The 20299-nt window shown below is 36.3% G+C and overlaps 1 protein-coding gene across 13 annotated transcripts in view; it reads right to left on the reverse strand.

Annotated features, from left to right (window-relative positions):
• LOC127959726 (tumor protein 63) overlaps positions 1-19275 on the reverse strand; it is a 44571-nt gene extending 25296 nt beyond the window's left edge. For 2 of the 13 annotated variants that reach the window (XR_008154287.1, XM_052559062.1), the window contains exons 1-3: positions 19052-19274; positions 9409-9549; positions 8904-9033 (exon numbers count right to left, since the gene is read on the reverse strand). Coding sequence is in view for 12 of the 13 variants with exons in the window: in XM_052559062.1 (XP_052415022.1) it covers positions 8904-9033; positions 9409-9549; positions 19052-19104 (324 nt within the window). In the remaining variant the exon portion in view is untranslated. Of the gene's footprint in view, positions 1-8903; positions 9034-9408; positions 9550-19051 lie in introns of all 13 variants that reach the window. The other 11 variants (XM_052559054.1, XM_052559072.1, XM_052559059.1 and 8 more) reach the window with 8 other exon arrangements.
• Positions 19276-20299: the final 1024 nt, after the last annotated feature.

Raw genomic sequence — 20299 nt, forward strand, 5'->3', positions numbered from 1 at the left:
TCCCGTCCCCAGTAGTCTCATGCCACTTAATGCACTGCAATATTAATGCACTATGAGTCACTTTTACAGGATATGGCACTAAACAAGCATAAAAACACATTTAAACTATTACCACCAATAGAACACCAAGAAATGCTTCAAAATACTTCAAAACAGTAGCTCACACCCTCCTGGGAGTAGCTGTTATTCAGAGCACTTTTGATGGGGGGTAATTACAGTTAGCTAAACAAACTTCTAATTACATTAGAAAAACAGTGGATGCAAATAACAATAGGGGGTTAAGGCCCTCACTGCAGTAGCACTTAAATCACTGTGGGCGTCTGCTGTTAACTCAGCCAAGATGTTGAGATTAATTTAGCTGACTACAGTGGAACTTTTGCAAAAGTCAGAAATAATTTTAAAAGATCAGATATAAATATTCCATGTTTACTCACAATATGCAATTCATTATATGGTGTTTCATATTAATTATAGAAAGTTATCATGGGAAATAAGAAAACCTGCTAACTACAGTATTAAATATCCTGGAAGCAAAGCTGTAGAGCTCCATAAATCTGTAAGAAACCATGTTACACCTACATACACCGTTTAAAAGTTTCAAGTCAGTATGATTTTAAAAAATACTTTTATTCCGCAAGTGTGCATTCAATTTAACAAAAAGTGACAGTACACAATTTACAAAATATTTTTAACATTTTACAATGTTACAAAATAGCTATTTAGAATAAATGTGATCTTTTGAACTTTATTTAAAGAATTCTGGAAAATGTACAAATAAAATGCTAATGGATGTTTCAAACATGGGCATAGGTTTAGGGGGGGACGCTAGGTACTAGTTCCTATCAATATTTTGAGATGACAAATTTGTCCCCACCAATATTTAGCAAGCTCCTTTGAACTGCTATTTGGATCTTTGCACTGCTATTTGGATCAATTCTAACGGCCAGGACGACGACAGTACAAGAAACACTGTAATTTGATTGGCGGTGGGGTATCTGACAGGCTACACGCGCGGGCCGGGACTACTTTTGTGCTTGCACTAGCAGCGAGCGGGTGGTTTGTGTGCGGGCGCATGTTGACGACGCCGACGATAAGTTACAAGGACTGTCTCTCTACCACATACAAAGGCCAGAGTGAAAACATTTTAATTTAATAAATTTTTACAAAATTAATTTTTGTACTTTGTAGATGCTACCCAAGAAGAAGAAAGGGGACATAAGAAGCTTTTTCATAAAGCAGAGTCAGAGTGTAAGTAGGCAAAATAACTAGCTAGCCACAAAAATAAACTAGCAGTAGTGACTGACCAGGCTTTCAAATGCATATTCTGTGGAAAATAGTATTAACTGGTCATAGTATTACCCAGGATGATAGAATTCTACGTTAGCAAGTAACTGAATGTCAGTTAGCCTGTAAGTTACCTTAACTTAGAATCTTGCAGTCAACATAAACGTGAGTGTACTGGAGGGTAAATAGTGTTTCTAATAGAAAAAGGTTATTATATTTATTTATTTATTTAGATTTGTTTCCTTGTGGCAGAGTATTTTTTGTTAGTGTAAATACTAATGTACATAATAATTTATCTTAATAAAACGTTTGTTTGTTCAGCATTACACAGTCTCAGATTTTAATTTTTTGAGAGTGGATTTTTGAGATTATACAGTTATACTGTATAATTATACGGGGGGGGGGGGGGGGGGGGGGTTGTTCTTATGGGGGTGTCCCCACCAAAGCTGAGACCAAACCTACGCACATGGTTTCAAATCAAATGAAATAAAAATGTATTCAGAGCACTTTTTTTTAAAACAACAATTGTTCAAGTGCTGTACAAGCATGCTCAAAAAAAAAAAAAAAAAAAAAAATACACACAGCAAATAATTACAGATATTAACACTAACAAATTGCATAAAACACCATACTTAATTTTATACTCTGGCATTTAACTAAGTTATAACACTGGATTTAAAAACAGCAAGTGCAGTGTGCCTGTCTAACATACAGGGGCAAGTTAATCCAAAGGTTTGGACCTGCGATAGCAAAAGCCTGGTCACCCCTGCTTTTCAGCCTTATTCGAGTTACAAACAAGAGTAAACGGTCAGCTGACCTAAGTGTGCCTGATGGATCACATGTGGTTGTATTAAATCAGAAATGCAACTTGATGCCAGTCCATTTAAAGACATTAAACTAAAACCTTAAAATCAATTCTAAAACAAACAGGAAGCTAATGAAGAGAAGTCAGTATGGGTATAATTTGTTCAGGCTTGCGCGCATGTTAACAGACGAGCAGCAGCTTTTTGTACCATCTGTAAATGTTTGTGGGAGGTCTTTTTCTTCATTGAACTTAAAAAATTGAAGCTATCCAGGACTCCAAACTCCTCAAGACAGACCAACAGTGGTGCTATAGAGTTTGCATCTTTCTGTTTCAAAGGGAGATAAAGTTGTGTGTTGTCTGCATAACAATGAAATGAGATGCCGTATTTCCTAAAAATGAACCCTAACAGAAGTAAACATAATGAAAATAACATAGTTCCAAGAATGGAACCCTGAGGGACACCACACGAGAGAGATGTAGAGGATGACACAAAATCCCCAATGCGGACTAAGAAACATCTGTGAGACAAATAAGATCTAAACCACTCCAGCACATTTCCTCTAACTCCAACACAATGCTCCAACCGAGAAATCAGGATGTTATGGTCTACAGTGAATGCAGCCGTAAGATCCAGGAGCATGAGGACAACATAATCACCTGAGTCAGTAGCTAGTAACAGGTCATTAAAAACTTTCAACAGGGCCGTGTCTGTGCTGTGGAGTGAGTTAAAACCAGACTGAAAAACTTCCTGCAAACCATGTTGACTTTTGATTGTAATTGAGTAAAAATAACGTTATTTATATATAGGAAAGGAACAGAAGTTTTGAGATAGGTCTAAAATGATTAAAGAATCGAGTTATACAAATTTGATTTCTTAATCAATGGTTCCATTATTGCATGTTTAAAATGCTCTAACATTCTAACATTTTTTCGTTTTATACATCTCAAGAGAGGACTCCAAACAAGTTGATTGAGGAGTATTCAAAGCAGCATTAATAGTACTGAAAGGAATACGAGGGTTGTGTGAGCTGTTAGAAATAATATCTGATAAATACTTAGACTTTTCAGTTTTAACAGTCTTTTGATATTTGTGCAAACCTTCCTTTAAAATATCGTAAGATATTTTTCCACCTGCGTTCAACTCTCCTACTCTCTTGTTTTACATAACGAGTGGTGTCATTCAGCCAAAATTAAACTTTTGTTTTAACCTAAGACGTGTAACCCTAAATGGAGCAACTACTACTAAAATGTTATGGCATGTAGAATCAAATAGAAGAGTTAACTCCTCTGTACTTAAACAAGAGTTTCTTAAGCACCAATAAATAAATAAAAACTAATTTTGTACTTAATGGACTTTAATTGTGCAGAAGTAGTGCTGAAGTCGAACTAAAGATAAACCGAAGTATATTTGATTTTATATTTAAAGTGGAACTATTGCAAGTATACTTTAGGTACACTTTAAATATCTTGCATTTAAAGAACAATATTATTCAGTTTTACAGTAGTGATATTAAAACACATTTTAGGCTTAAAATTAAGAAATGTGCATGGTGCATAAGTAATAAAACATTTTATATCAGTAAGCAATGTGTCTATAAATGTTTGGTTTTTTATTTTTATTTTTTTTACCACCGACATCATTGCTGTTTATACTCTATTTCTGATCAAATAAGTGCAGACTTTGTAAAGGCTTCTTCAGTTTTCTTGAAATTCTATATATTTGTCTGCACTTTTATTATTCCTATAATCTAATTATAATCTAGATTGTTTGTACTGTCTGCATGTTTTATTAACAGGTGTTAATGTCAAATGTTTTGAAAGTATTTATTGCACTGCCTTGTAAGGCTACTCCTGGTCAAGAAGTTATTTATGTGTCCCATGGGGGTCAGAGGTGACAGAATTAAAGGACAGCCTCAGGTGACAATAGTCAAGGTGCACAAAGGGCTGGACCCCTAAACCTGACCCACCTAACAATCACAAATTATACCACAGACTAGAGTCAGAAGTAGTAAGCGCCTAAAATTATTTTGCTTTAGGGAGGCATGACCATTCATAAAACAGAATATGTAGATTAGATCATTAGATCAAATGGCAGACTGTTCTGGTTATCAACTGCATATGAAATCGCATGCATTTCAAAGACTCTTGGATTCTCTGAGGCTTTAAATTTAAATTTAGATAATGATGTGGCCTTTTGTATGATTTATTGATTCATTTTGTTTCCTATCCACTTTGTCCTATCCACAAAAAGCAAACATCCCAAACACCCTATCCTATCAATCTGAATAAAGATTCTACTCGTCAAGTCAACTCCTGTGTGTGTGTGATAAATATATATTCATTCACACATGTAAAACAATTAGGCTAAATTAGGCAACTGCTGTCAGGCAATAAACAGGCTCTGCATAAAGGTGGTGAACCCGACTGAAGCGTCCCGGTGGCTCAGACAAAGGATGCTGTACTTAGATCTATATGGACACTTAAGGGACTGTTTGGGCTTACAACTCTAGGATTAGAGAGGTCTCATGTGTCAGGTGGCTAGTGTTTTGAGAGACACCTGTTCAAGAAACTCTGCATCACCCCTTTAATAGAAGAGTAAGAAATAAAGAGGGATAAGAGGTATCTTTTATTTATTTAATTTTTTATATATATTTTTTTATGGCTAGTGTTTTAAGTGACAAATGTTCAAGAAGTGGAGCAGGAGTGTGAAATAAAAAATAATTTATTTACATAAAGATATTTTGCTGGTTACATGTTCCGACAAATAATTCCCAATGGATCTGTGTTACTTATATTGCAAAATAAATAATTATAAAGTAATAATTATAATAATGATGATGATTTTTCTATTCAATGGATTTAGTTTTGAAAATGCAACTATGTGGGAATATACTTTAACTGAGTTCACTAGCTGATGGGTGATAGTGCTATAGTTCAGGATAATAAGCCGTTTGTGATGTCAAAGACTAAACACCTGTGGACATCAGAGAGCAAAAGTCAACACCTGTACTCTGAACTTCAGAATTGTTTTACAGCATAATTGGCACTAGTCCTCACCAATCCTGTTTTGATCCATTTGATTCTTCGAGGGATGGTTATGTTCTGTTATTAGTTAAAAGTTATTCGTTTCAAATCATTATGTCTGACCTCAATAAATGCTATCCTTTTAGATGCTCCCAGACATTTTTCAAGAAAAAAAAAGAAAAAAAGCCAACTCCTACACAATCGTTCCACAATGCAGTGCCTTTCAAACAAACCAGGTCAAAGGTAACTGCTGAATTTCTTCTTTTAGTGTTGTCTTTATACAGAGTTGTATAGTTCTTACAAATACTTAACATGTCCTAATGCTTTGATGTATATTTGTTTAAGAGAAAACCATGTAAAAGGAAGAGAGTGGAGGAAGGGAAAGAGAGCGAGGGAAGAGAGAGAGAGAGAGAGAGAGAGAGAGAGAGAGAGAGAGAGAGAGAGAGAGAGAGAGAGAGAAGAGAGGTAAATATTAACATGGATTAGTCTGTACTGTTTCATTTCGCTTGAGGCAAACTGGTGGGGTGAAGAGTCAGCAGTGATTTAGCAGTCGTGATTTAAACTGTGGAATTAAATCTCAAATCAAGAGTCGAACAGAATTGCTTTTCATTCAAATATTTCTTGAAGAAAACATTTTTAAGTGGTTTTGGTGATTTGAACATGCATCAGCACTATGAAAACGTTGACATTTACACATAAAAAAAAAATATATATATATATATATTTTTTTTTTAAATAAATGGGGAGCAATTTAAGAAAATTTGATTAAATCATACAAACATTTAATAATTAAAAAGAAATGTTAAAGATGAAAAATAAGATGAACAGTAGCTACAGGATGGATGGATGGAGGTAAGGAAGCACGCCTTAATTATGTGTTCTTGCCTAATGCTGAGTCAGGCTCTACTTGAAAAGAACACTGCAAATGACTAATCAAGGGCTAGGGCACAACACAGCCTAAACAAACCATTGCCTCACCACCTTCAATTTATTCAAAGAACATATGTTGAATTCTTGCTGCTCAGCAACACTCAGAGCCAAAAATGTACTTAATGCAGAGCCATTTTCTCTCACCAATCTGTCAGTGCCTATTTATAACCAAAGCGGTTTGCAAAAGATAGAATCGTTGTGTCACTTTATTTAGGTTGATACTGGTTTTGATGGGAGAAAATAAAAAGCAGCACTGTGCATTGTGGAAAAGTGTGAGTGATACAACTAAAAGCCGTCAAGCTTAAATCCACCTCTGTCTGGAGTGTTTATATAAGTTGGTGTCACCCACACAAAAGTATTTAATGCGGAATATATACAAACAAAACACCTCACCACACACTTTTATGTACCCCTGGTTGAGCGTCACTACTTTAGACGAGGCTACACCAGGCCAAATGTCTTTTGAAATTAATAACAAAATGTGGAACAATAAATATATCTGCGATTTCTCCACATTTAGCTGCTGCATCTCACCATGTTATCAGCTGAACAGTTTGATGTCAGGACACAAGCTTTCCTCTGTCAAATTCCTCCATTCTACCTGACTCCACACCTCTCTTTCTCCTCCCCCATCCCCGATCTCAAACAGACAGAAAAGGACGCAAGCCTCAGTCAGTCACAGCGGCAGGTGCTGCTCTAAATTGTTGCCCTGCAGCTACAGAGAAAGCACAACTACCCAAGAAAGAGCGATTTCAGATTAAAATACAACACCCCTGCACAATACAAACACAGAGGACCCTGAGGGCACCAAACAGTGCACATCATCCATTAATGAAGCCGGCATATCCTTTTCTTTTGGTGAAGGAGTTCATCGAAAACTCACAAGCTGGTTATTAGGAGACAGTTAAGCGAAAAGGAAATCTGTCTCAGTATTTTTTGTACATTTAATAAGTCCAATATTGCTTGGACCCCAACATTCTTCAAAATTCCTACAGAAGAAAGAAGGTCCTACAGGTTTGGAATGACATGAGGGTGAGTAAAAATATATATTTTTTTACTTTTAGGTGAACTATTCCTTTAATGGGACGTCAACTACACCCATTGCTGTCTAAAAGTTTGTTCCTCAGAATTTTAGGAGCGTCTTTGCGGCAAACGATTGTCAGGTTGCCACAGTTTTTCTAGGTTTTCGATCAACGTGAATGCGAGCTGGCAAGGGACGGTGTGTTAGCGTGCCAGTGTTAGCACACCACACCCGATCTTTACTGCGTGGAAGATGGGGGCGGGTGGTGTTGTATGGAGGGGCATTAATCACCAGATCAAGAGAAAAGTTAATCCCTCAGGGTCAGAGAAGGAAAGCGTTGCTCAGTCTCTCCCTTTTTTCCCCATCTTTACTACCGGACAACTACATTCCTCTGCTGGGAGGGGAGCCACAACCACCTAATTCTCCTGCGCACCCAGAGAAAACAAACAAGGCCTCAGCCTCAGCTACAGGTCATACATTTAATCTACACAGATTTTACACGACCTTCATCAAATTTATGAATTAACAGTTGTTAAACGGTGGTACAGATCAAAAGATCACAACTAGAAACAAATTTTGTCCAGAGTATAGAAGGGGAAAATGTTAACTTACGCCAAAGAAGAAACTGTCTGATGTGTAGTATTGTTGTAAATCCCCATCTTCATAATTCATTGATCCACTTCAGTCCTGTAGATTTTTAGGCTCAGCCAAAAAAATGATTTTTCTTGCATGACACAATGCTACAGCCGAAGCCCTTCAAACAGGACGTTCCATTATGGCAAAACAAGGCTACCGTCAGGACTTTATATATAGCGTGTTCATCTGAACCTGGACCTTTTGACTTTGTTGCCACCAAAACTATCCAGAATGACCAGGGAAAACCCACAAACACCCCCAATAAACAGTAACACCCCCACATACAAGTGCAAGGTAACTGTTTTTCCTGGGGCTTACCACTAAATTTCCCACTACTGAAATTATTCACTTGAGTGAACACAGTAAACAAAACCAGGTTTCAGAAGTGATAAAATAATTACGGTAGGCCTACTCTACTTACGAATTTCGTACACATTGAAAAATGTCTGACTGCGGTTCAAACATGTTTAGACAAACTAAAATTAAAAGGCACTAAAACAATTGGACAAAAATATAACAGCAGTTCAAAGGGATGCTATTGTATTGAAAATCGAATTATCTACTGCTACCATCAAAAAAACAGCCCATCTGAGACCATTCAGTAGGAGGTTTTAGAAAAATCCCCATGAACATTTGCTTTAAACTTTGTGGGGGATTTTGACAGAATTCAACAATTAAATGCTTGAGCACTGTAAGTAATAGGAAAACAAGTGAAGTTTTGAGAAGATATTATGTATTAATAGCTTTTGTTCATTTTTAAATAACTTCGCTGTTTGTAGTTTTATGCTATGTGAAGTAACAGTCATGGTAAATTTATAAAACAGTCTAGAGGGCTATTTATACGTGTGCATTTATATGTATTCACAGGCATCACTATTACTTTACATAAGAGGTACAGTATATACATTTGGGAGATAATCTGAGTCAATAACCAGTTATTAACAATCTGCTTTGTCTCCTTTTAACAAAATAAAAACCTACCTAAACTGAATATTTAAAGAGGATTTATTCATTCAAGAGAGTCAGAACTTGCATTTTGCATAATCTGCCATCTTGAAACATGCCAAGAAAAGGGTTCCACAGTAATTCTTCAGATCTTAATGCACTGCAATATGCAAACTTGTTATTGCACTTTGGTGAAAATGAAATTTGAAAATGTGTGAAAAGCTTTACGGGATGCGTTTAGTGAAATCAAGTACTCACTGTTATTGGCTCCTCAGACCCACGCATCGTGATGCAGTCCATACTAATCTGTATGGTATTGGATGCTGATCCAACTGCAGAGCCCTCAGAAAAGTTGAGCTCGATAGGCTGCATTGAATGTAGCGCAGACCTAAAACAGATCAGTTTTGTCTCCTTTAATTATTTGCACTTGCATATTTTTACTCTTAAGAAGATTAAGTAAAATGTATTAATTAAAACTTTTGTTAAATAAAATAACATCCAATAAGTGGGTGACTGCTTAAACACTAATAAATGGTGTTTAAACCATTTTTATACTTAAGCTGATAATAAATATCACAATTACAAAGTAACAGCAAGTAATAAATTGAATTAACATGAAAGTAGAAATTCTCAAGTTGTATATTCTTATAAGACACACGTCAATAATTTACTAGTTTTATTTTATTTTTACTTTCTGTTTTATTGCTTTTATTTAAATATTTATTCAAGTATGAGTGAATTTGTAAGTTAATTCATAACTCACTGGTCCAGCATCTCCAGCAGCTGGTTGATGACGTCTTGTCCGAGGATATCTGTACCCTGAGAGCCCTGGCCTTGTGACATGGAGGCCAGGAAAGAACCTTCAGCCCACGAGAGACAGGCTGCTGCTGCTGGCTCTCTCAGTCTAAAGAGATGGAAAGAAAATTTAAGTCAGTAATTCTGCCTAGTGTATCAGGGCACAATTTCTATGTAAATTGTTTCTCAGGTGAAGAAAAACAATTAACAGTATTTTGATAAATTTTCAAGATTGCAGGTATTGGAAACATATCAAATGATCGAAAGAAAATATGGGTGTTGCTTTTGCCATGCAAAATCTTTACTTCAAGGGTTTTGGAGGGTGTTGTGGGTGGTTTCCAGGGCGTTAAAATACAGTTGGTATGGTTTTCTGAATGGTTTCTAAGGGTGTTGCCAGGTTTTCATTAATTTTAGATGGTAGCTCCCAGTAGTTACTTTTTGGATGCGTTATTGTAGCATCACTGATATACTATTATAGTTTTTATTAATATTTCAACATTTTTATATTATCAATTTTCATTTTAGTAACTTGTGATTCAGTCATTTTTTTTTTTTTTTTTGGTTTGTAAATTGTTATTTCTATAAATACTGTCAAAATACCTATTTGTTTTTATTTCAAGTTTAGTTATTTTGTGCAATCGAGTTACACAAAGAAATTGAGAAATGCTTAGCAACTAGCTGAAATAAAATATGTTTAGTTATTTTAGTTAACATTTATTTCAAGTAATAAAAATGTTTTAAATAGTTTTAGTTAACTATAATAACATTGCTTACTGGCTCTGAATCTAACCCCACCTGTATACTTTTGTCACTAGATATTTACAGCTCCTTTAAGACCAAAAAAAAAAAGAAAAAAAGAAAATTCACAAGCTTCACAATTTGAAAAATCATCAATAGCTTTCACACCAGTGGTGTAGGAGTTACAAAAAAACCCTTATCCTAACTATGAGAAACAAAAACAGTGATGTGAGTTGCAATACTGTTAATTATAGTAACAAAAGACTATTTCATTTAGTAAACTGATTTAGTAAACTGATACAGTATTCATTACCACATTAATGGTGGAAAGAAGGCACTGCACCCATTCGGAATGTAAAAACACAACCCATTCTTAACTACCTCTCCCCCACAAAAGGCAATGCTCTGTGCCTGTCAAACGCAACACCAATAACCAGTGTTAACATGATATTTAGGAGCAGAAGAGAGAATAAGACTGTCAGTAAAATCACGATCACCCTCTCCATCTGAAATACGACACCAAGCCAGAGCCCAGCGTCTCATTGTTCCTGCTGAGGAGCAGCACACGCTGACGACCAAGTAGAGCGGAATTTCCCCTCGCTGTCTATATGATAGCAACACCACCGCTATGCAGCATTTGGAATGTGTGTGGCTGAACTGGGCTTGGCTGTGGATGGGGTTGAAGGTAGTAAATGTATGTATGTGTGTGTGAGCGTCTGTGAGTTGGGGTGTCAACCCATAATCTAACGTTGGCACTCGGGTGTGGGGCCGGAATTCCCCTACATTCTGTGAGGTGGAGAGATATTAATATACTAAGCTATGTAGGCATGCCTAATAAATGCTGAATGCTTTAAGGTCAAAGGATGTCAGATTACTGTATCCTAGACAAATACACAAAGCAACACTAGTCTTTGATATCACTGTAAAATGACACTTCCATACCAGCCTTTGAAGATAAAATTTAGTTTACAGTATTTAAAGGGAAAGTTCACCCCCAAAATTTTAATTACACTGTCAGTTGATCAAAACATGTATGAGTTTTTTTTCTTTCTTTTGTGTAACATAAGACATGAAGAATATGGGTAACCAGTTGCTGATCTCCATTGACTTCCATAGTACAGCGAAAAAAAAAAAAAGTAAGTCAACTTGGAACAACTTTAGATTAAGTAAATGATTACAGAATTTTTCATGAACTATCCCTTTAAGATTTTTTTTTTTAAGAGTTTAAATTTTTAGTTAAAGGGGTGGTTTACCTAAAAATGAAAATTCTGTTATCGTCATAGACAGTAAAAGTAAAGGAAACAGCGACCCCAGTGGATTCAATGGAGACAAGTGAAGTCAATTAGAAGCACGCACTTCCTGGGGGTCAGAGTAGCAGACTCAAACTGAGCTTGATGACGTAGATGTGATGTTAGCAACTTCTCTGAGAAATCTGAATCACCCACCGAATCTTGCAGAGACGGCGAGCGTGAACAGGAGCACATTTTTATGGACTCTCTATGGGCTTCTCCCTTGACTTCATGCCTCCATGTCCCCCTGATTGCCTCATAGACAGTAAAGATTGCCTGCGAGCTTCTCCTCCTGTCCATATGATAATTTCTTTACTGTGCGACAGAGAGTCGCAGGTTATGACGCAATCGTTAGCCTATTTTTACAAAAACTGCTTCTACGGGGCCATAACGTAAGATGCAAGGTAATGGAGCCTTTTATATATTTTTGTGTTTCTTTAGAAATAATTAATGGACAAATGGAGTCTTTAAACGCCTCAGATGTAATCAACACTAATCAATGGCGGCGCCCTTCAACAAAATATGAAACCCTGCCCCCCGGTTATCGTTTACTTAGCCTCATGTCATTCCAATCCAGTATGAGTCCATTTCATCTGTTCAGCACAAAATAAATGATTTTTAAGAACATAGATAACAAATGGAAATGTATGGGCAAAAAATACTAAAGAAGTCAATGGCTACCGTCAACTGTTTATGCTCTTTTACAAAGTCTTGATTTTATTTTGGGGGTGTACTAGAACATGTTTTATGCTTAGTGGTTAAAAAAATGCATTATTTTCACATAATTGACATTATTACAATACCTTTCTTCCCAGCCTGACACAAACTGCTCGATTAGTTCCGGGTTTGATGAAGGCCCGCCTTCCCGAAAAACTAAATGCGATGTGATTGGTTAGCTGTCCCAGTGTGTTGTGATTGGCGAACAGCGACGTGTTTCAGTACTTATCCCGCCTCTGGTCATAGCAGTAAGTTCCGTCTACCCTGATATCAACATTACCATACCAATTTGTTCTAGTTTCAGAGAAAACTGAACAAGAACCTTTGTACGCATGGATATTGCAAGACATATTAGATTGGTAACTAGGGTCAAGTATAGGTCTCTGCAGGAAATTAATGGGAGTTACTAGATCAAGGTGTTTTTACACCATGATAACTGATTGGTTGATGTAATAGTGACGTTAGGTTTAGGGGTGGGGTTGGGTAAGGCAATCATTTAGATTGCATGATTCAGAAACACCCATCAGTTTGAAAACACCCACATGGTGATAAAAGCCCACATTTGCTCTGCAGAGACCTAAGTCTCACTAGGGTTGGGCCAATGGCATGGTCCATCGCCGATGGCTAATAGAGATCACGTTGTTGAGCCAGCATCATGTCCCTTCCACCCCCCTCCTCATATGTGTATATGGAACACAAACCCCTAGGGAATAAATACGACATGGGAGGAAAATATATATTTAATCCTTCTCTCTCAGTTATACTACATTGGGTAATTATATAAATTGCGGCCATCGTGGAGCCTTTTATACATGGCATTGAAACTGCTTTTGAGTTCACGATTGCTTTTAGTTTCACTTTCGAGATTCGCAATCGCATGTACCCATCCACCCCCATCCACGAAAAAATAACAGCATTTACTATGTACAGATAAGTGCAATGGTAATATGTATTGTTTATAAAAAAATCTATAATTCAAAAGGTAATGTAAATACTGTATGCATTACTGTTAATTTTTATAGTTATTTATGAATTACTAACTACAAAACATGAAGCACGTCTGGTCTGATGCACTCAATATTCTTACCACATGTCCCCTCCCCCATCCCCCAACCATTCTGTAGGCGTGAATTATTTTAAAATTAAATAATGATATCCTAATGGCTTTGTGATATCACAAAACCCTTTGTAACTTTGTAGATCTTTTTATGCCCAAACATACACACTACACACTGACTAAAATTAAAAAACTGAAAAAAGCATAATAGGACCCCTTTAAAAATAACTTTTGTGTTCAGCAGAAGAAAGAGACTCACACAGGTTTGGATGGACATCAGTTTGAGCAATTAACAGACATTCATTTTGGTTTGAACTATCTCTTTCTCCTAATGAACACAGTTCAAGCTTTTTTTATGTACAATATAAATAGGGAATCAGTTGGGGGCAATGGGTTTTAACTAAACCTTTTTGCCTCTTGTGCATGCAGGCTTGGAATTATAGGAGTCAAATTTGTTAACAGAATTTACATTTTTAGGTGAACTATCCCTTTAAGGGGTGAAATGCACGTTCACTTTTTACAATGTAATCAAACCAATTAAAAATATGCCCATTTTATTAAAGGAAGAAAATGGGAGGGGCAAAAAGCATTTGGAATTTAGCTTCGATACCATGAAAAATTCCTCTTTTCCATTTTCTTTCCATTGGTTCCATGAAGTATATACTCTTTTTGTCTTTGTTTAGCTGAAGAGGTGTGGCACAAAGTGAATGCAAGAGTTGAATTACTGGGACAACGGTGTGCTGCCAGGCCTGTCACTGCGGATAAAAGCTTTTTCAACTCTAATGTTTACTTTAAGCCTCACAGATATTGTCATTTGGCACACTGGAAGACGAACAAATGCCTAGCCCAATGCATCAATTGTCATGGTGTGTCCACGGGTCCATACCTCAGCATTCCTACCTCCCATTGTAAGATACAAATCTAAACCCCAATGCATTTTACACTGTGAACATGAACAGTCTGAGGGGCTTTTAAGGGAGTTAGTAAATACAAAATAAAAGCTGGGGCCTAATTTACTGACAGCTATTCATATAGTTGTATTAATGAATAAGTCACCCATTACAAGTACAATAAAAAAAGAAAGACGCTATAAAGAACAACGAGTACTTGTTTATTGGATCTCATTTTTATAAAAGGGGTGGGATCTTGCACAGATAAACAGAACTGGGTATAACATTGAGATGATTTTGCTACTTTTTAGGTTTTGCCATTTTTGCATGATTTTTTCATGATTTTAAGTCGATGCATCTGGAAATAAAAAAAGAGATGTATATTTTACTGTTAAGAAAAAGCAATCTTGCTATAAATTTCTCCATGTATATATCAATTGTGTTATCACAAACAAACAGCATCACTCCATCACATGTAGATAATATTTTTAGAATTAGTTGGTTTACTTTTTAATTATTTTATCCTTAATATTTTTAAACAAATAATCCATATACATAAATACATTTGAAAATTAATAAATAAATTTAAAGCATTACATTTAAATAATACATTTAAATTAAAGCATTACAAGATTAAGGAACAGCATAAAAAATATACATTTTCGAAATTAAAGGGATAGTTCAATAATGTTGTACAATAATGTAAATGTTCAGTTTCTTGCACAGATCGAATGTTTCACTATAAGACCTCAATATAATGTCAGGAGCCACAGGTATTAATTTTGTGTTCCTTGATATGCTTTTCTTTTCTTTTCTTTTCTTTTCTTTTCTTTTCTTTTCTTTTCTTTTCTATCAAAAAAAAAAAGGGAGCTGACATTTTATGACTCTCCAAGGACCACGGTTTTAGTTAAAAACCTTTACTGCTCTACTTAAGAAGAAAAAGTAATCTGCATCTTGTATGGCCTGAGGATGAGTAAATTATCTGCAAATTTTACATTTTTGAGTGAACTATCCCTTTAATTCTAGTTGGGATTATGGAAACATAACAACATAACAACATTTTAATGGCATAATAGCAAAATTTTAATTTAAAAAAGCCCTTTAAACAACTCAATAAGAAACAACGGTCAATAAACCAGAGGAAGCAACTTAAGCAAAGTGTTTATGTCACAGGGGTTTGCCATTTATATCACATACAGAGGGTAAAATAAGTATTGAGCACATCACCATTTTTCTCAGTAAATATATTTCTAAAGGTGCAGTTGACATGAAATTTTTTTACCAGATTTCGGTAACAACATACTAAGAAAACAATACAAATAATTTCAGAAATTCTAATAAAATGGAATGACCCAGGGAAAAAGTATTGAACACGCTTACTGAAATGTATTTATTACTTTGTACAAAAGCCTTTGTTGGTACTAACAGCTTCAAGGCGTCAGTATGCTTAGATTTAGCTTTAGCTATCACACTCAACAAAACCACAAAACAAGATACTACTTCTCTTATGTCAGAGAATGTATAGTGGCTAATAACTTACACAAGGTTCAGCAGCCCTCTGTATATGAATTACATGTCTCTCTCGCTCATTGATATGTTATTGCATTTAATATTGTCAGCATTACAGGTTGGTGAGAGCATGACGACTATATAGGTCTCCAGCAGGTGCTGAGTGGCTGCTGTCTCAGGTCACACATGTTTCAGATCCCTGACTGAGGACAGAGAGCTGGTTGACAGCCCTGGTGTCATGACATCAACATCATCATCATCATCAAACCTGTGCCAGGGGACTTATCCAATTAAAGTCGAGTGAGGATGCAAGCCCGGCAAAAGGTCAAAAAACGAAGGACGAGCTGATGCTAGACAACAAATAGAAATACAATATAGTTTACAGAGATTTTCAGCCAAGAATAACATCATGGTCCCAGAAAAGTTGAAGCACCCATGCGTGAAAATATCCAGTTTTGATTTACACCCACAGATATGACAGGTGAAGTTTATGGGCAGATTTCTGATCCATCATCAGCTAAAGTTGGAATGACCATTTCACTTAAACATCTAGATCATTTATGTTCACTTATTAAATGGATCAAACATAATAGCAATCATAAAGCCTGATAAAACAAATAGTGCAACCTGATAATGAGTAATTCTAGAGTCATGCAGCAAAGGAACACTGTCATTCTCTGTCAAATACCTAAAGCCCTAACCATGCTCAGATTTCCTCTGAATTCTGCTTTAACACTGTTGCTGCCACATCTGTCATTATCTCAAATCAGTCAACACATCCCCCAATTTAGATAAGAAATCCTGCTTCTTTTCCTCATAGTGGGTAATAAAAAAAAAGGTAGAGAAAAGATAAAAATGGCTTAGCTTCATTGTTTGATTCCTATAAAAATGGCATAAACTTCTTGGAGACAAGAGTCAACTGTAGTTTTTCACTGTGGATATGTTTAGGGTGGGCTTTATCTCTAATGGTAGCTTCTTTGGAAGCTGTGGGTGGGTGTCTGGTTACTGGGGGAGTTATGCATTCTGCCTGAGGGAGAGGCTGTACTGCGTCCACTTAAACACAGACCAGGCCCCTCGCAGACAGGACGGGGTCAAAAGTCCCAGCTTAACAGGGCTGCCCATTGTCTCCTGACAGGTTGGGCACATCCAGCGATGAAAATGCAATCAAAACAAACAGAGCTCTGCAATCTGGGGAGACAAGTGAGAGGGGCTTCTCCACTATCTTCATTAATCAGAGGCTAGGGAACGTTCAAAGGGATCTGCCGACCCTCATCCCTCAATCCCGGGGCTGCAGGATGGACATGGTGGCTCAGACAAAAGAATGGTGGCCCCCAGGATTTTTCACCTCCATTTAAATGTTAAATGTGGCAAAGGACTGAACTGTCCAAAAGTTATACAATTTCATATGGACTTATTTCACTCTGTTTCCCTCTTCGCTCGTTATTTATTCATTTTTAAAAGTAAAAGTATAAAAAAAAACAAATGTCTGCAAGCCAATAAAGAAGAGTCATGTATTAGTTATTTTTAATATTAGATTTATTTGATTTTTAAAATATAATAAATAACTGTCTGTAATCACTGTTGGTTGTAAGAAATACACAATCAGCTTTGATAAAATAGCATTATTAATGAGATAAATTAATGAGGTAAATATGTGAAGTATGCTTTTTCCTAACAGAACAGATGTAGTACACACATATCAGAGTAAACAGGTGTGTGACAATATGATTTAACTGTTTGGCAATTAAATATTACTCAATTACAACACCTACACAGCATTTTCAACCATTTTATTATTTTTCTTTGCAAGAGGGTTTAACTTTTTGTGAATTTGACTTTTAAGGAAACCTGTGTTTATTTTATTCAGATTTTATTTTTACTCTTTACACATCACATTAGATCTACTGATAGTAGCTGGATCAGTCACAAAAACAACAGTCTCTGCAGGTATACCCACGTGTGTTCATAGGCTAAGACCTAACAACAAAGAGATAAGTGAGGCTGCTTAATGTCATAAATCAAAGTATTGTGGTAACAATAAGAATTACAGTTTAAAACTTTACATTAGAATAGTTTTTGTGAATTTTATTCTTCAGTAACATAGATATTCTTGCCTCAGCTGTTAAAACAACACTGTAGCATTCAGGAAATGGGGAAAAAATGAAGATAAAAAAAGTTGTGAGGGCAAATTCAGCTAATACTTAAGCCATCACGTTTTAAATTGGATATTTACTCAATTTATTAAATCATTTTTTTGCTTTCCAATTGTCACATAAAAAGGAACTTTATATTTGCATTGTGTTTTTTTTTTTTTTTTTTTTTTTACAGTATTTAAGATTAAAATCTAGCAGATACTGTGTAAGTGCAGGTTTCTCCACTTTCCTTATATAATTAGACAACATGCCCCATAAATGAATCTTATTTATTCATTCATTATTCTTTTATTGAACAACCTTTAGGGTTGAAAAGTTGAATATATATTAAATTAGACTTTATTTTACATGCCTACAAAGAAAGTGACAACTAGCACCATTTTCTATTTTGTTTTTAAATGAAATTTACATGCATTAAGATTAGCAATATTTTTACATTTAAGTACAATTAAAAAATATATTTCTGAGAATTTTACAGACCTGAATCAGACATGAACAAGCATTTATTTTTCCCATCTTAACCTGTGACTACTGTCAAGATACCAAATGACATAAAGGCCACATGCCACACAATTGTGTTTTTCATTTTATATAACCTATTTTACCATTATTAGTTGATAGATTAAATCTTCAGAGCTGCTAAGGAAAGCTGGTATTTAAAAACGCATGTAGTGTATGAAACTGCTATTTCAATTGCCTTTTTAAAGAGGTGCCAATACTCCATTGAAATGGAATACCGCATTAGAACATCATTAACGATACAAGCATGAAAATTGAATCCCTAGCTATTAATACAGCTTTATTTAGATTTGAACTCTGTTCAGATCCACAAAAACAAATGTCCAGTAGCAAGTGCACGAAGAGCTAACAAACAAGCAGGCTGAGGATCAAGTAGGACAGTTCACCTTAAACTGCACAAAATACTTTCTTTGTCGCCATAAGAACACCACACCTATAAATATCATAGCCAGGCAGCAGCTGGAGAACCAGACACGACTGTTAGCACCTCCAGCATGTCTCAGTCCAGACAGAAACACTTTAATGAGGAGAATAAAAACAAACACACTTTTCTGGACCATAGAAACAGGCAGGTATTGCATTGCAATACTGTATGTGCTCATATCTATTTACAAATGAAGCAACTTAAATAAAACCACATGAACCATGTATGCATGTCCAAGTAAGTGGTCAAGATAAGCCTAGTGACCTTACAAATGGCTCTTCAGAACTGGCCAACAAACTGTAACTCCTGTCTTACCGTTGAAAGGCTCGCTCTGGGCAGAACTGTACTGCTGCATAAGGAGAGGTCATACTGCCAGACTGGGGTCTTTACTGAGGTCGTCAAGGTTATCGGCAAGTGGCCCAAGCACATGTAGCACAGCAGATCTGGAGATACAAATAAATAAAAAGAAACAAAAAAAAAAAGAAACTGTGAGGCAGTTTAAAGTGCTAGAAGGTCAAGTGCACAGGAGTGAATCAAGTGTGGAGGATGTTTTAATTTTGGTTTAATCTTTCTACAGCCCACAAGCAAAGGGGTGGCGTCAATGCCAACATGCTGACCAATCCCTGACAACAACTGGACATGGTATCATACCCCTACAGTTGCTAGGATATAGATATTAAGCAACAACCCCCACCCATTCCATTTCTAGTCCATGTCCCCAGCGATGTCTGTCTAAGCACTAACCTGAAAAGCACATTCCACCGTCCATTCGCTGGCTAAAATTTCTATCCAGAATCCCAGGAGCTTTCAGCTATGCGTGGTGATTGCATCACACCAGCCACTAAGTTCTATTTTAACCTGACCAGGTGAAAAAGACGTCACATCAAATAGCCCTCAGTGACTATGATGGCTTCCTGACCTGTCAATAAGGCTGAAATCCTGTGTTAGAAGTTTATCGCCTTGCGTCCCTTCATCCGCTAATATGCAGAGCAAACACCTGTGACAAGACCGACTAATCTTAATCGGCAGATTCCTGCTGTTATAAAACCAACAAATGGATATTCTTCTTTTGATGTCAACTTGTTGCTTGCTAGCTACCAATAAATTAAATTAAAATAAACTGCTGCACTATACTTTAGTGTTCACTAGACACAAAATAATGTATGATGGGATTCCAAAAATAAAAGGCATCAATACATTGCACAGAAAATATTGAAAAATCTCACTTCATTCACGCCTTCTGACGGTATCGTCCAGAGGCTGTAAACTTAGAGGTGTTTCGCGTTTTTTAGGGGTTGAATTGCAGATGAATCAGAGGTTTAAAATAAAGGGGAGGTCACAGAGGGGAGAAGAATAATAAATAGATGCTGGGTATCCAGGGAACACGATCTGGTGTGCTGGACTTTTGTACCTTTAAAGAGAGCTTCAGTCAAGTGTCATCCTTCATCTGTCTTATGGCGCCACCCATAATGCTCCATGAAGGGACACTTTATAATGGGGTCACTGCTGAGTTCAAGACATGGCTGTTTACATGCACGTGTGCATGAATTCTCATTCGCAGCC

The sequence above is a fragment of the Carassius gibelio genome, chromosome B6 (assembly GCF_023724105.1).
Source record: "Carassius gibelio isolate Cgi1373 ecotype wild population from Czech Republic chromosome B6, carGib1.2-hapl.c, whole genome shotgun sequence".
NCBI lineage: Eukaryota > Metazoa > Chordata > Actinopteri > Cypriniformes > Cyprinidae > Carassius > Carassius gibelio.